Below are 13,414 nucleotides of genomic sequence, written 5' to 3'. Positions count from 1 at the left end.
TATTACTATTTATTATAACCTAATACTTAGGACAGACCACTGGTATCTAGGAACAGAGATGACAAAGCTATGGTTGCATGAATCATTGTGCAGTACAGCTGCAGCTATTAGAGAAACCCAAGCACTGCAAAGCATTACGGTGCTATTTGCGAGATGAATTGAGTACAAAATCCCACAACACTAATGCAAGATAGCCCAAATTGTGTGCTGTGCTGGGTGGCTCTGGCTACCACTGTACTTTCATGCACAACATAGCCCTCTGGCACAGATGGTTCTTATTTTGTATACCGCTTGGGTCCTCTCCACTGGTGAATCAGGCCCGCATTGTTATTAGCCTGGGTAGCAGATTTGTTTTGTGCTCAACTGTGTAACATTGTTGGCTGGCCTTGTTTGGCAGGACAACATGACGTTGGCTTGAATACAAACTCTCTGGTAGCAAGGCTAATAAATCACCCTCCTCTTCCTTTCCCCTTCTCTCCATTGTTGCTCTCAGATTTGTGTAATTGACTGCCATACACCCCAATAACACGTTCTTTTCATTTGTATTTGTGTGTTACTAGAGTGCTGACCATGAAAAATGGGTAGGTCCATCAGTTCGTTCATCCATCATGTTGTCAGTGTGCATGACAGACTGCCAAACGAAAAGGGTTGAACTTTCGGCACTTTCACTTGAAGCGACGCCTATTTCTCGATTGCCATAAAATCTGCTTTTATAGCGTGCACAGCATTTAGTTTAGTTGGCAGGTGCTGCACTGTAAGAAGATATTAAGCTAATGGTAATACATTTCAATTTTTCCACCTCACCACATATTGTGCAAATGGATATTAAAATACATTAATTTCTGTGCAGACTCCCTCTGGATATTAAATTGAGCTTTTTTGATCTTTGGCTCAACATAGTCTCTTTCCCTCAGCCAGTCTGGAGATAATCAATTAGCCTGTCACAGATGTCTCTGAACTCTTAAATTATGGCCATCTTGAAATAGACATCCATTGGTGCTGTCACCTTGTGCACCTGAGTCATATGTTCTGCCTCGCCTCTGAAGACTACTTGGTGTGCAAGTGTGTGAGCACAAGTGAAAGTGTCTGCTTCAGCTATTCATTATCCTTTTTTTTGTTTTTTTTATTGCTTTTAATGCAAGAGTCAAGCCTTAGTATACAGTTTAACATGTTTGTATTGTTAAAAAGGTACATATAAATATACATATTATCATTCAATTTCGCTCATCAAAGGTAGTAATCAGCTTCAATCATTAATCTAATCTACTGAATCTAGATGATCTGAAAACCCACACGTTGGCAGAAGACTCACTTTGTGGTTTGGGTGTGCTGCTCTGTTTTCTCTGGGTTTGGTCTCTAACATGAATTCATTGTAAGGGCATTGTTTGACACGAGGAAATGTCCTGAAATTGCTTTTGATGATTTCAGAGTGCTCACGTGCACTGCTGTTGAGCAAAGCTGTTGCAGATGACTCAAGGGTTATGTGTCTGTTCTTCATACAACTCACACAACACACTGCACCTCAGTTTTTTTGTCTTTTTCCTGTGGTTACGATTCTCCCAACTGTCACCTTTTACACGTCACGGTGTACATCATATTTTCGATGGACTGTTATGAAGTCAATGTAAAGCAAATGGAGCACGATCCGGGTCTCATTATCCAGATGATTTGAAGGACAGGGCATTGAATATGTACACGAGAATCAGTATATCAGATGGTACTTAGCAAATGAGTCTGGCATGACTCCCTTCTTCACGGCCTTGAAAAACTGATTAGTGTGCGGTTTCCAGTGCTCTGGGTGTTCCGTATAAGATAAGCTATTATCATGTGAAGTGAACATTTAAGTAAATTACTTAGTCATGGTTTGGTGTAATGGCCATGCCGCCTGACATAGCCATTTGGCAGAGAGAAAGCAGACCAGCAGGCGGGGAAATTATAGATCAAGAGTGCTCAGGATGTCGGCTCGTATGGGTGATTTTAACACAGCCGGCGAAATCCTCCATGTATTTTAAGTGTTTGTATTTAACACTGGTCCATTACTCCATGTCATAGAACAGTAAATATGTAATATCAATGACATTCGTACCAGATTCATATTGCTGAAGTTATTTTATAAAGTAAAACGCCAAACATTTGCTGCTTACAGCCTTTTATTATTGTGCATTTGTTTGGCACTTTTCATTATAGGGAGCAGTAACGCTGAAGGTATGTAAGGTTCAATAAACACCCATCACAACTTAGCAGACCCCAAACTATTCCTATAAATAACACGAGCTAACACTCAGAAGTTGTAGGTTAACTCCATAGTTGTACTTGTACATCCTGGGGCAGTGGTAGAAAATGGCTAAATACAATTCTGAAGTACTTGTACTTTTGAGTATTTCCATGAATTATGCTGTATTATTCTAGGTTAAGATAAAGCTTTATTGATAAATTCATTCATTTCAGCCATTCTAATCTCTAATAGAGTACTTTTACTTGAGGTACTTCAGTATATTTTGATGGTAACGGATGACTTTTACTTGTAACAGAGTATTTCTACGATGCATTGCTACTTTTACTTAATAGAAAGACCTGAGCACTTCCTCCACCACTTCTGGTCGTAAAAATAATCCAGCGAAGAAGATAACAGCCGAGCCAAAATGGTAAACGACGATTAAGAGATTGGGGGGGGGGGGGGGGCGTTACAATGTACAAACGTTACGTCCAAAGCTCGTTATCTTTTTGTGAGTGAATCTGCCGTCAAAACAATAATGTACCCGTTAGCTAACCGAAGGGCAGCTCAGCTCGTCAGTAACAGTTGAGGAGAAGCCATTTCGACGCTCCGCCAGGTGTGTGAAACATGAGCTGCCATGTTCGTCTGGTCCTCGGGCTACTAGCTAGGTGTGTGCGTGTGTGTATAACAAACACACGACCGGTTCGGTTTACAGGTAAACTCCAAACCCCCCTTGTTTGGGATGCTGTTTAATTGTATTGCGGCGCATTTAATATGTATTCTAGTTTACGCCCTCAGTGATGTAAATGGGGAAAGTTGAACGGAACGTGTTGCAACTATTTTTAGCTAGGTGTGGTTTACCTAAACTGGCGACAGTGTGGGGGTCCCGCCATCACTCAATTCTCAGGAATTGTTGTTGCTGAGACCACAGTAACCTCACCTGTCCTCTGGTGGCTTTGTTTTCTCAGTGTTGGCACAGGATGCCTAATGATGGGCAGTGGCGGAGGAAGCACTCAGATTACATAAGTAAAAGCAGAAATACCGTAGACTAAAGATATTCACAAATATGAGGCATGCTCATCAGGGCTAATCTAAAGCTAAATGCTACGTCTTATTGACTTCATTTTGCTCGTAGGTAAATATTAGTACAGTGTGGGCATGGAGTGTCAGAGACTGTAATCTAATATGACACAAATGATGATTTTGGTGTCTAGCTATGCCCTCATGACTTGACACGAGTTGTTGACCTGTGGGCCATTTAAAATCCCCCAAAACGTATTCAGTATTCATTTAAGACACAACTCCACACACCCCACCTCCCCCCCTTAGCACGCATACATGCATACAAACACAGCCACACAAACTGCTCTGTCTTTGTGACTAACACAAGTGCACTCCCAGTACCGAGCTGTTGAGGATACAGTACTTACAGCTGGAGGGGCACCAAACCAAAGGTCACAGTTCCTGGCAGTGATGTGTCAGCACTGTAGGCAGGCCTGAAATACAGGCTGGCTCTCTTTCTCTCTGTACCCCCTCCCTCACTCCCAGCTGTTGCCGGATACTCTTCCCATTTTTCCTTTTGATCGAACCCTGTCTGCTTTTTTTGTCTGCCTTTTTACACAAGCCATCTGGGAGAGACTTGATCGCCAAAAGAGAATTAGTTTGGGGTCATATTCAGGGGACAGTTGGGAGTTCCCTTTAGGTCAGTTTAAAAGCGACCCCGTGAGCAAACGCACAAATTAATGCTGACAACTGGACTAGTAAGAGGATAGTCTCCAAACACTGCCGTGTGCCCCATGCTGGTTAGCACCGTCCCGGGCTTGGTCCCAGCTGTTTCTGTGAGGAGTTTAAATATTGTTCGTCACCTGAGATAAGAATAGACTGTAGACTGTGAAATCATGTATCAGGTGTGTGACTACTGGGCTAAATTGTCCTTTAATCTTTTACCATTAATCCAAAGTTTAAACTGGATAAAAACAAAACTTTCAAACTATCAGAAATCTATTAGAAACGTCGAATGGAAAATCATGTTCTATATTTTATGTGTCTGAGTTTTCTTACACTAACACTTTGACTCACACTCTTTCAAATCAATTGATTACTGCTCTAGGACTGTTTAGTGGACTGTTTAGTGTTTATCCAGCGCACAATACTAAATCCCGGTCAAAATTATGGATACAGAGATGGTTTAGATGTCACTGCTTACGGTACCTTCTCTTTTTTCGTCTGCCGCTAGAGGTTGATTAAAAAGGTAAGTAGAATTAATTTTTTTTTCACCTCAGTGGTGGAGAAGAAATCAAATCTTTTTTGCTCAACTATTTCCTCGCATTTACTCTGCCATTGTGCCACAGTGTATCACAATTATTCTTGTTTTGTCACAAGAATGGGCAAGCTGTCTAATGAGTGTGATACTGTACATGTTTGTGTGTGTGTGTAGTTTTGTGTGCTACCCTCCCTTTCTTTCTTTGTCTGTTTCCTGCTTGATACTTTATTCATACAGTCCCGTGCAGTTTACCCCCACAGGGTCAAAAGCAGAGGAAACTCTTGACTCAATGTCTGACGTGGAGGTTACTAACTTAGACCATAGATGTGATATGCCAAACCTGACAGGGTCCAGAGGTCAAGGATGCTATATGACCATGTGATGATAATCTGTTACCTGTGTATTTCCTGGCAGGCGGGTCAGGGGGGTGGACACCGAACCCTGCTCTACGGTCACGCCATCCTCCTTCGCCACTCCTTCAGTGATATGGTGAGAATCAACAATACAATCTGATGATTGACAAGTAAGGTAGTGCTCAGCGCCACATGCTGACTTGAATAATATATACAGTACTTATGATATTTATTTGTCAGAATAAGAGTTTAAAAAAAGGAATTCAATTTACAACTGGACGAAACAAAGCAAAGCTGCAAATCTTCACGTGTCACATATTTGTTTTAGCATTAAATATATATATAGTTCTAAATCCAAAACTATTTGGTATTTTTTGATTCCTAAATCATTTGTCATATTTCTATTAGACATTTGAACAGGAGCTGATTTCCACACTCAACTTGTCTTTGTGTTTCCTTTGACGTAACACTTGTGAGTTTTTCCCTCACCAGTACCTGACCTGTTTGAAGACATCAAGGTCTCTGACAGACAAGCTGTCATTTGATGTTGGACTACAAGAAGATTCAATAGGTACAGTATGACTAAAAGGCACTTTACAGAGTTCACTTGGCCTTTTGCAGCTTTTAATTGAATTCAGGCCTCATGAGAAGCCGTTTCAGGTGGACCTGACCTTGAGATAGAATCAATGCCCCTGGGAGAAATATCCTAACTGTGTCCTGTGCTACATTTGACACTTCCTGACACTACAGAAATGCTTAAGGCCATTTTTCAAGTAGAAACAATACTTCAACTTCTCCGTCAGTTTTCCTCAGATGATGGTGATTTTTATATGATGGTACTTCCAGCCTGTCAGATTAGACAGCCGCTTTAACTACAGAGAGGAGCCGGGATTATCTTAAATGGCACGTATATGACTGTTGGACAGGAAACCTGCTCAAATGTATGTATCTATTTTATCACCAATATATGAAAAATGTTTTTGTGCATTTACGTCAACAGGAGAGGCCTGCTGGTGGACCATCCACCCTGCGTCCAAGCAGAGATCCGAGGGAGAGAAAGTCCGCATCGGAGATGACCTGATCCTTGTCAGTGTGTCGACAGAGAGATACCTGGTAGGTCACGGCCAGCATCTCCTCTCTACAATAAATCATTTCAGACCTGACTGAGAAGGTCAAAGACACATTTTTTGGTTGATGTCACTGGAAAACAAGACTCTGATGCACTTTTTGTATAGAAGACATACTTCATTTTGCTAGAATTCAGTCAGTTCAGTTAAATGAAACTTTGTTTACCCCGTCAATACAACAACAAGTAGGAGAGGAGAAAACCCCACTTTTAATCGTGGAGCCAAAGCAGTCAAAGGATATAAGATGAAGAAACATGTGGAACTGGTTATTGTTACATAAATAAATCATATAAATATCAAAAAATATCAAAAACAAAAACACACAAAGTTATGACTCCTTATGAAGAATTCAGAAGAAACTTCCTAATGCTGTTAATTGTTAAAAATTGTATTTATTTTGCTTTATGTTAAATTGTAAATACAATGCATACAAATACAGGCACAGACTGCTGTTTTCATCTGTCGCTTGCTCTTCCAAGCTTGCTGAAAACAATTCAAATGATTAGACATCACGGCCAGTTAGCGTTTTGATTTTGATGCCATTAACCAAAGTACTCCCATGGTAACTCTTCTTCAAAACGTAGAAGACGGTGTTATAGTTATAGTTACAGTAGAGAATCATCTTAAACTCGCCGTCACACACTAGGAAGAAGATGCGGTTTTAAAAGAGGATGGGTTAATTGCAGCTCAAACTATTCTCATTAAATCAGCAGGCCTCCACTCACTTTCTCATTTCCAGATAAGAGGGTTTTTCTCTCATGAATATTTAAGGGTTTTTTCCGACAGTCTGGATACATCAGATACAGTCTCTTGTTTCTGATGCACACTGTATCATCTCTCATTTTCCTTTGGTTTGCTTGTCAGATCTCACTTCATTCAGATATTCCCTGCTGTTGTTTTGGGGGCTTTCTTGTTTCTCTGCCAAATGTTTTCATGTCAGAACTTTGGAGATTATGCGCCCCACACGGCTGGAGTTATCTGCTTTGGTTCACTGTCCGTCTCAAGAAGGCACTTTGGAAAGTTTCATAGCCGTCGGATAGCTCTGCCACCCGTCGCACTCCAGCCAACTTCAGACTGACAAGGCAATTCAAGGGGAAACCTTTAAAACTTTACACTGCTATCTGTAATGGAAATCTGATTACCTGTAAAGCCCTCCTGTGCGGTTTCTTTTTAAAAATAATTTTTAGGGAAGGCATCCATCTGACTGATGAGCTTAGAGTTAATGCCGTCTACCTTATGCATAGCTATACACCCGACCTCAATTAACTTACTAGGTAAAGAGAGAGGAGAGGGAGGTTTCAAGAGGGAGAGTGAGAGGGAGAGGAAGAGGCAGACAGAGAAATGGAAAACAGGGGGGAGAGCGACGTGCCACGCATAGGAGAGTGAGCAGCGCTGGCTTGTAGTGGCTGCTCCGGCCCTTCAGGGAGGGAAATGTGCAATTAAAGCAAAACTGGCAAAAAGCCAGACTTTCATCGCCTCCGATGGGAAATCTTCACCTGATTTGGCCTGACAGAAACTCAGCTCTTGAAGAATGGGACATATCAGAAATCCAGGCGAAAAAGCAATCAGTGCTCCATTACTTTGAACAGCCATAGAGGTTGTGACGCAGCCTTTTTAGGACGTAGGCGTTTGGTTGCTTTGTGTCCTGTTAGGCTGCATTGTGTCAGCGCTCTGCCTTTGCTGTGGGTTTGGTATTCAAGCCTGGTGCAAATGTCAGGACAATAAAAAAAAAAAGAATCATATTAGGGGAGAGCTAGTGCTCAAAAAGTTCTTACAATTGCAATCCACACACTGCTTTGCAATATTTTTATACAATCAATCCATATCAGTTGTCTGCATGTGGGAAAGGCTGCACTGAAATGCATAGTATACTGTACATTTTGAAGCACCAAGACAGACTAATAAAAACACTAGATGTATGATTGCATTTGGCCCAAGAATTATGGAGAGGTACATAGTTTTCAGGGGATTTCAGTGAGAGTGTCACATTTACATGTTTTTTGCCAATCAACACCTCACATCTTGCGAGGATGCAGCTGAAGCTTTGCGCTCGTCTCTGAATCCTGCCTGTAGGGAAATGGGAGCCGCTCCAAGTGTTTCTGCTGGAAGGAATTATTGTAGTGTATTATCTGGACATTGCTGCATAGAGAAACACTGATGCAGCAGTGCTTTTTAGCCCGTCTGGCAGCTCCAGAGGAGAGACACAAAGTTGTTTTTAATCTCTTTTCAGTGCCAACACTGGGACATCTCCCTCGTCTGTGCAGTATTACTGAATCTCCGTGTTTGTCTGTGTTTCCCATTTGCTAACACGACCCTTCACTGTCTAAAGCCACGTGTAACTTGCCTCTCTCTTGCAGCACCTCTCTATCTCCAATGGCAACATCCAGGTGGATGCCTCCTTCATGCAGACCCTGTGGAACATCCAGCCTACCTGCTCTTCAGGCAACATGGCTGTGGGCAAGTTCATGACCCCCGTAACAATAGTAGCAACCACAATAAGAGCTGTCTCTCATCCACTTTTTTAAAAAATAGTATGCGTGTGTCTTATAATCTTCTGGACATGTTAAGCATATAAGCAATAAGGAAAAAACCCTCTAAGTTAAAGCTGAAAACTCATATTATGATATTTGCAGAGAATAGCAACCAAGTGTTTTTCATGTTGTAGTTTCATGTCATCTTTTTCACCTGTATGGTGGTAAAAAACAAATATTATTAAAGATGGAGAATTTCTGCATGATCAAAGAGGAAAATGTTGAGTGTCTCGTAACTCAGAGTTGTTTTTGTTGCGTTATTAGGGTTTTTGATTGGTGGACATGTGATGCGTCTCTGTCATGGGCATGATGAGAGCTTGACCATCCCTGGAGCAGACAAGCGTGAGGAGGAGCAGAGGTTAGTAGATCATTCGCTCAGCAATTCAATCAATTCAAATAAATTCAGTTCATGTCCAAGTTTTCTTGTAACCAGTGACTCAATATTTATCATCTTGACAACTTAAGAATTGAGAAAGTAGTCCTTGGGGAAGATAAATAAGAAGAACTGTTAAACAACTTTTCAACACTTTGCTGCAATAGTTACTGAGGGCCAAAGTGCAATTTGCCAGCAGAATAAGACTTGTAGGTCCTGTGAGGGAATGTATATAACAGTATGAAAAGAAGAAATAGTGCCATTATGCAGCTCCAAAAATCAATAAAGGTTAAAAAAATCTTTTCTGTCCTTCGCTCTTGGTAAAGTCTAATTCAGTTAAGGTCCTTTTTACTAAATTTTAGGTTTTATTTTCTGGCTTAATTGTGGGCAAGATGTGAGAATATTAAGCACACAGGTCATCCTTCAACCCAAAGCACTTGGATATCCTTCCTCTTCTACCAGAATTTTAAAAATATATACGTATATCCATTTCTTTTGTTGGAAGATACTATGTCACGTGGAAGAATTTCTTGTCCAAATGCATGAGCAGTGAGACTTGATCAACATTATTGCCATTCCCTGTGACAGAACTGCAGCAGTAGCAGAAACCTTTCAACTTTCATTTCATTCCCACTGTGACTTGAAAGACCCAGAAATAATAGACGTTCCCCCCACTTGTGTGTGTGTTTGTGCTCTCAGGATAGTCAACTATGAGGCGGGTAAGGGAGCATCAAAGGCCCGCTCACTTTGGAGACTGGAGCCTCTCAGGATCAGGTGAGATCAGACCCAAATACACACATGCTGAATAAAATAAACTCAGTGAGGTAAATAACATGAAACCCTGACATAGATTTTCTCTGCTCTACTCTTCCATACATGGAGGAGTTGTCTTTTTTGAGTGGAATCTCTTCATGAAGAATACAAATAATTGGTGCTTCGTGTACAAATGTCACAGCTGCTGGTACAGTAGGTTATATATGAACTTAGCCTCCCTCCACTCTGAACTGTCACCACCAATTAATTGGCAAAGTCCTTCAGAAGGTGAGGTTCACTTTACCATCCCTTTCAATCTACTTCTCTTTCTCTATCACCGTGCCTCTTCTTCATCTTCCTCTTTCTTTTACTGGCCACCCACGCAATTTCCCCTCCAGTCACATCGTCTGGCTGCTCTCTCTGGGACTGCCTGTCAGAGTCTGTGCACTTTGAAATGACGCAGGTGCATTTATTAAGGCACACGTTTTCCTTCTCGGCCCAGGGAGGAATTTTGAACAGTATTTCCCACACTGAGAAAGTTAAATTCTCTCTGACAGTTAAGTTAAACTTTATTTCTCGGCTGACATTCTCATTCCACCTGCAGATTGGTTTTTACAAACATTTCAAACGTATTCTAATTGGGTGATTTAATCTGCGGTACGGAGTGAAATAGCACAGTCCATGTTTTGCTTCAAATAGAAGAGAGGGAATTCTGGTCAACGTAATATAAATAACTATGTATTCATTCATTCATAAAGTCAGCATTCATGATTTTTGGTCTCGGTGGCATGGAGAGCAGTTTAGTCAGCTAGCTAAAATAAATTATTAAACTAATCAGCCTCCAGAATGGGTATTGTTCACATTTTTCAAAGTAAATATGATACTGAAGATGCCAAATATCTACACATCACAATATCCTACTTTGAGAATTATAATTTTCTTTTTCAAACTTCTTTTTACATATATGAATAAGCAACAGTTCTCAAATATTGAATACTGTTAAACATAAGCACCCACAGACAAATGTAGAAAATAAAAACAGTTTAAAACTAGCAATACATAAGGAACTGTCTGATCAAGGATTAAGTAAACGACACTAGAAGCTTTTGGTACTGGAGAGTTTTTGATACTACTCTTTGGTGCCACAGACACATTTGAGTCCGTGCTAAAAAAACGTATTGGGGTTTTGATACCCAGTTGTACTCCACAACAGTTCTAAAACTCAGTCAGAGTCTGAGTTTGTCAAAATAAAATATAAAAACAACAAGAAAAAATCACAAGCATATTGTCAATATCTTCCAGAAAGCTCTGTTTAAAAACCCAGAAATGTCTGATATTATTGTCAGTGGACCTTTCAATTGCAAAACGAAGGTAAAAGAACACAGACAATCCGGTGTTGTATCCAAAGTTTGTGACACCGGTACTCTGTGTTTAGCTGGAGCGGTAGCCACATTCGCTGGGGTCAGGCCTTCCGACTGCGCCACCTGTCTACTGGCCATTACCTGGCCCTGACTGAGGACCGCGGTCTGGTCCTGCAGGACAGGGAGAAGTCCGACACCACGGCCACTGCTTTCTGCTTCAGACCCTCCAAGGTCAGTGCTCACTATCCCCATGCAAACATAATTTATTCATTCTATTTAAACTGGCTCTGATGTGCCCCTTGAGCAAGGCAGTTGCACTGTCTGGAAGCTGCCCTTTGTGTTGATGTAAATACTTGTTCTAAGTCAACTTACCTCATTAAAAGAGAACTCAAAATATCTTCCCCTGACTACTTCATCAAAGGCTCTGGAGACGGGCCTGTAAGCTCTTAATGAGCTTGTGGCTTGCCACAATAAATTGACCTTTTCACAGCTGCTGAGTAGACAGCACTGTAAATGTTGGAGCAAACATTCATGTTGTCCTCTGGCCTAATAGGAACTGGCTGGGATGTAGCCATTTTCAATTAGGAAGTCAAGAGAAATGTACCATCACCGCTGCAGTGTTCAGATTCACTGTGATGCATTGGGGCGTTTTCAGGGTGCCTACTTTGTATTCTTTCATTTGCCTTTGCTCATTTCTTTCCATCAATTACCCGCCCTGTTTTATCCCACACTCTCTCGCAATCCGAGGGGCTCTTTAGTTCTTTAGTTTTAATAGCGTGTGTTCCAAAAATAGTCTCGCTGCCAAAAATAACCCGGAGAGAGGAGCGCATGGCTTACTTGACTGAAAGCAGGTGTTTTAGTGATGTTGTTCAGTGATGCTCAGATATGTTGTGTTTACTTGTAGAAGGTGACACAGGAGGACGAGTGTAAGATCTCGCTGTCCCGTTGTGATCCAACAACCTTGGTTTATTAATCTTGTTTTAAAGCTAGATAATGAAATGATCTCCCCTTTGTTAGCTGTTTCAGAGCCTCTACCTAAATCTGTCTTCTATCAAAAGTAGTAGAACGGCGGTTTGTTTCGTAAGCAATCCTGCTTTATTATCCTGTGTTGAGAGCACAGACAGCACAGTGCCACGAGTCACCTTCACAGAGTACCATTGTGTCCCTGTAGATATCCTTTTATCTACAATAGGTACAGTATGAAATCCCCTTGAGTGCCATCCACTCCGGAGGCTTTCATTTTCCAACCAAACCCTCTCCTGACAACACAATGTAATTGCCCTCAGTAATAACTATTCCTGCAGGACCCACAGGCTTTTTTGGGATTACTAGGGATTCATGTTTCTTTGGAATAATAAATATAGACCAAAAACTCTGTTATCCTCTATGTAAAGCTTAATCAATTGTATACGTAACCCAGTGCCAGTCGGTTCCTGTGTCTAAAAAGGTCAATGCTTTGCCATGTTGAACATTGGCATTAATATGTTCCCTGCTACTTGCTGTCGACTGCAATCAGCTGCATCGCTCCATCTTTGCTGGGCCAGAAATGTAGCAGAGCTAATGAGGCCAGCAGCAACCTCCTGGCAGGCCAATGAATGCACTCTCCTCAACCTACCCCTCTGATTACCACCCAATCATAATATATCTTTGTTTGTCACATTTCAATGCCTCGTGTGTGTGTGTGTGTGTGTTGTGTGTGCTGCTGTATATTTGGTAATGTGGGTATGTGCCTCTCAATGTCAACACAACAGGAAAAGGGCGACTTGGGCCCAAAGAGGGACATCGACGGCATGGGGGTGCCAGAGATCAAGTACGGAGACTCTGTCTGCTTCGTCATGCATGTAGCGACAGGACTGTGGCTGTCTTACCTGGCACCTGATGCCAAATCGTCTCGCCTGGGACCCCTGAAAAGAAGGGTAAATGGGATAAAACTTTTCTTCCACAGCTTACATTTCACTGAGTCATTCCCATACACATCAAAAAGACTTTCCATTCAGCCATCATAAGCAATGGCATTTGTCTGACTATATGTCTGTGTACTTATTAAATGACATATTAATGAAAGCAGGTGCCTGTAAGAAGTAGTTCTTGTGTTTTTTGTGCCCAGATAGTTCCTTGTTTCGGAGCTTGCAGCTCCTTTGCTGTACAGTTATGTACATGCTGTATGAATAAGCAACAGCAAAAACAAGCGTTGGGTTATAATTCCAGATAATCGTTAATTGACTTTCAGTGTAATTGTTTTGTGACAAAATGATCAAATCAGACTGTCGGGTGATGTAGTGTCTAACTTAATGGAGGGATGAAGGAAATTGCGATCAAAAGCTGATCAGTTACAGATACAAGAGTTTGCATGTATTATTTTGAATATAATTGCCATATTGTGATGTGTAGTAAATTAATATTGGAAAACCACTGGTTTCATTCCAGCACTGTTTTTT

At 41.3% G+C, this 13,414-nt stretch overlaps 1 protein-coding gene across 1 annotated transcript in view; it reads left to right on the top strand.

The window, feature by feature from the left end:
* Positions 1-13,414, top strand: part of ryr3 (ryanodine receptor 3) — a 106,223-nt gene that overhangs the window by 22,386 nt on the left and 70,423 nt on the right. Inside the window, exons 4-13 of the mRNA XM_070926354.1 lie at positions 561-581; positions 4,452-4,466; positions 4,893-4,967; positions 5,324-5,402; positions 5,832-5,944; positions 8,316-8,415; positions 8,754-8,847; positions 9,562-9,636; positions 11,051-11,207; positions 12,728-12,892. Coding sequence (XP_070782455.1) covers positions 561-581; positions 4,452-4,466; positions 4,893-4,967; positions 5,324-5,402; positions 5,832-5,944; positions 8,316-8,415; positions 8,754-8,847; positions 9,562-9,636; positions 11,051-11,207; positions 12,728-12,892 — 894 coding nt within the window. The remainder of the gene's footprint in view (positions 1-560; positions 582-4,451; positions 4,467-4,892; positions 4,968-5,323; positions 5,403-5,831; positions 5,945-8,315; positions 8,416-8,753; positions 8,848-9,561; positions 9,637-11,050; positions 11,208-12,727; positions 12,893-13,414) is intronic.

The sequence above is a fragment of the Enoplosus armatus genome, chromosome 19, assembly GCF_043641665.1.
Source record: "Enoplosus armatus isolate fEnoArm2 chromosome 19, fEnoArm2.hap1, whole genome shotgun sequence".
Classification (NCBI taxonomy): Eukaryota; Metazoa; Chordata; class Actinopteri; order Centrarchiformes; family Enoplosidae; genus Enoplosus; species Enoplosus armatus.
This window is presented reverse-complemented; position numbering and strand designations above follow the sequence as displayed.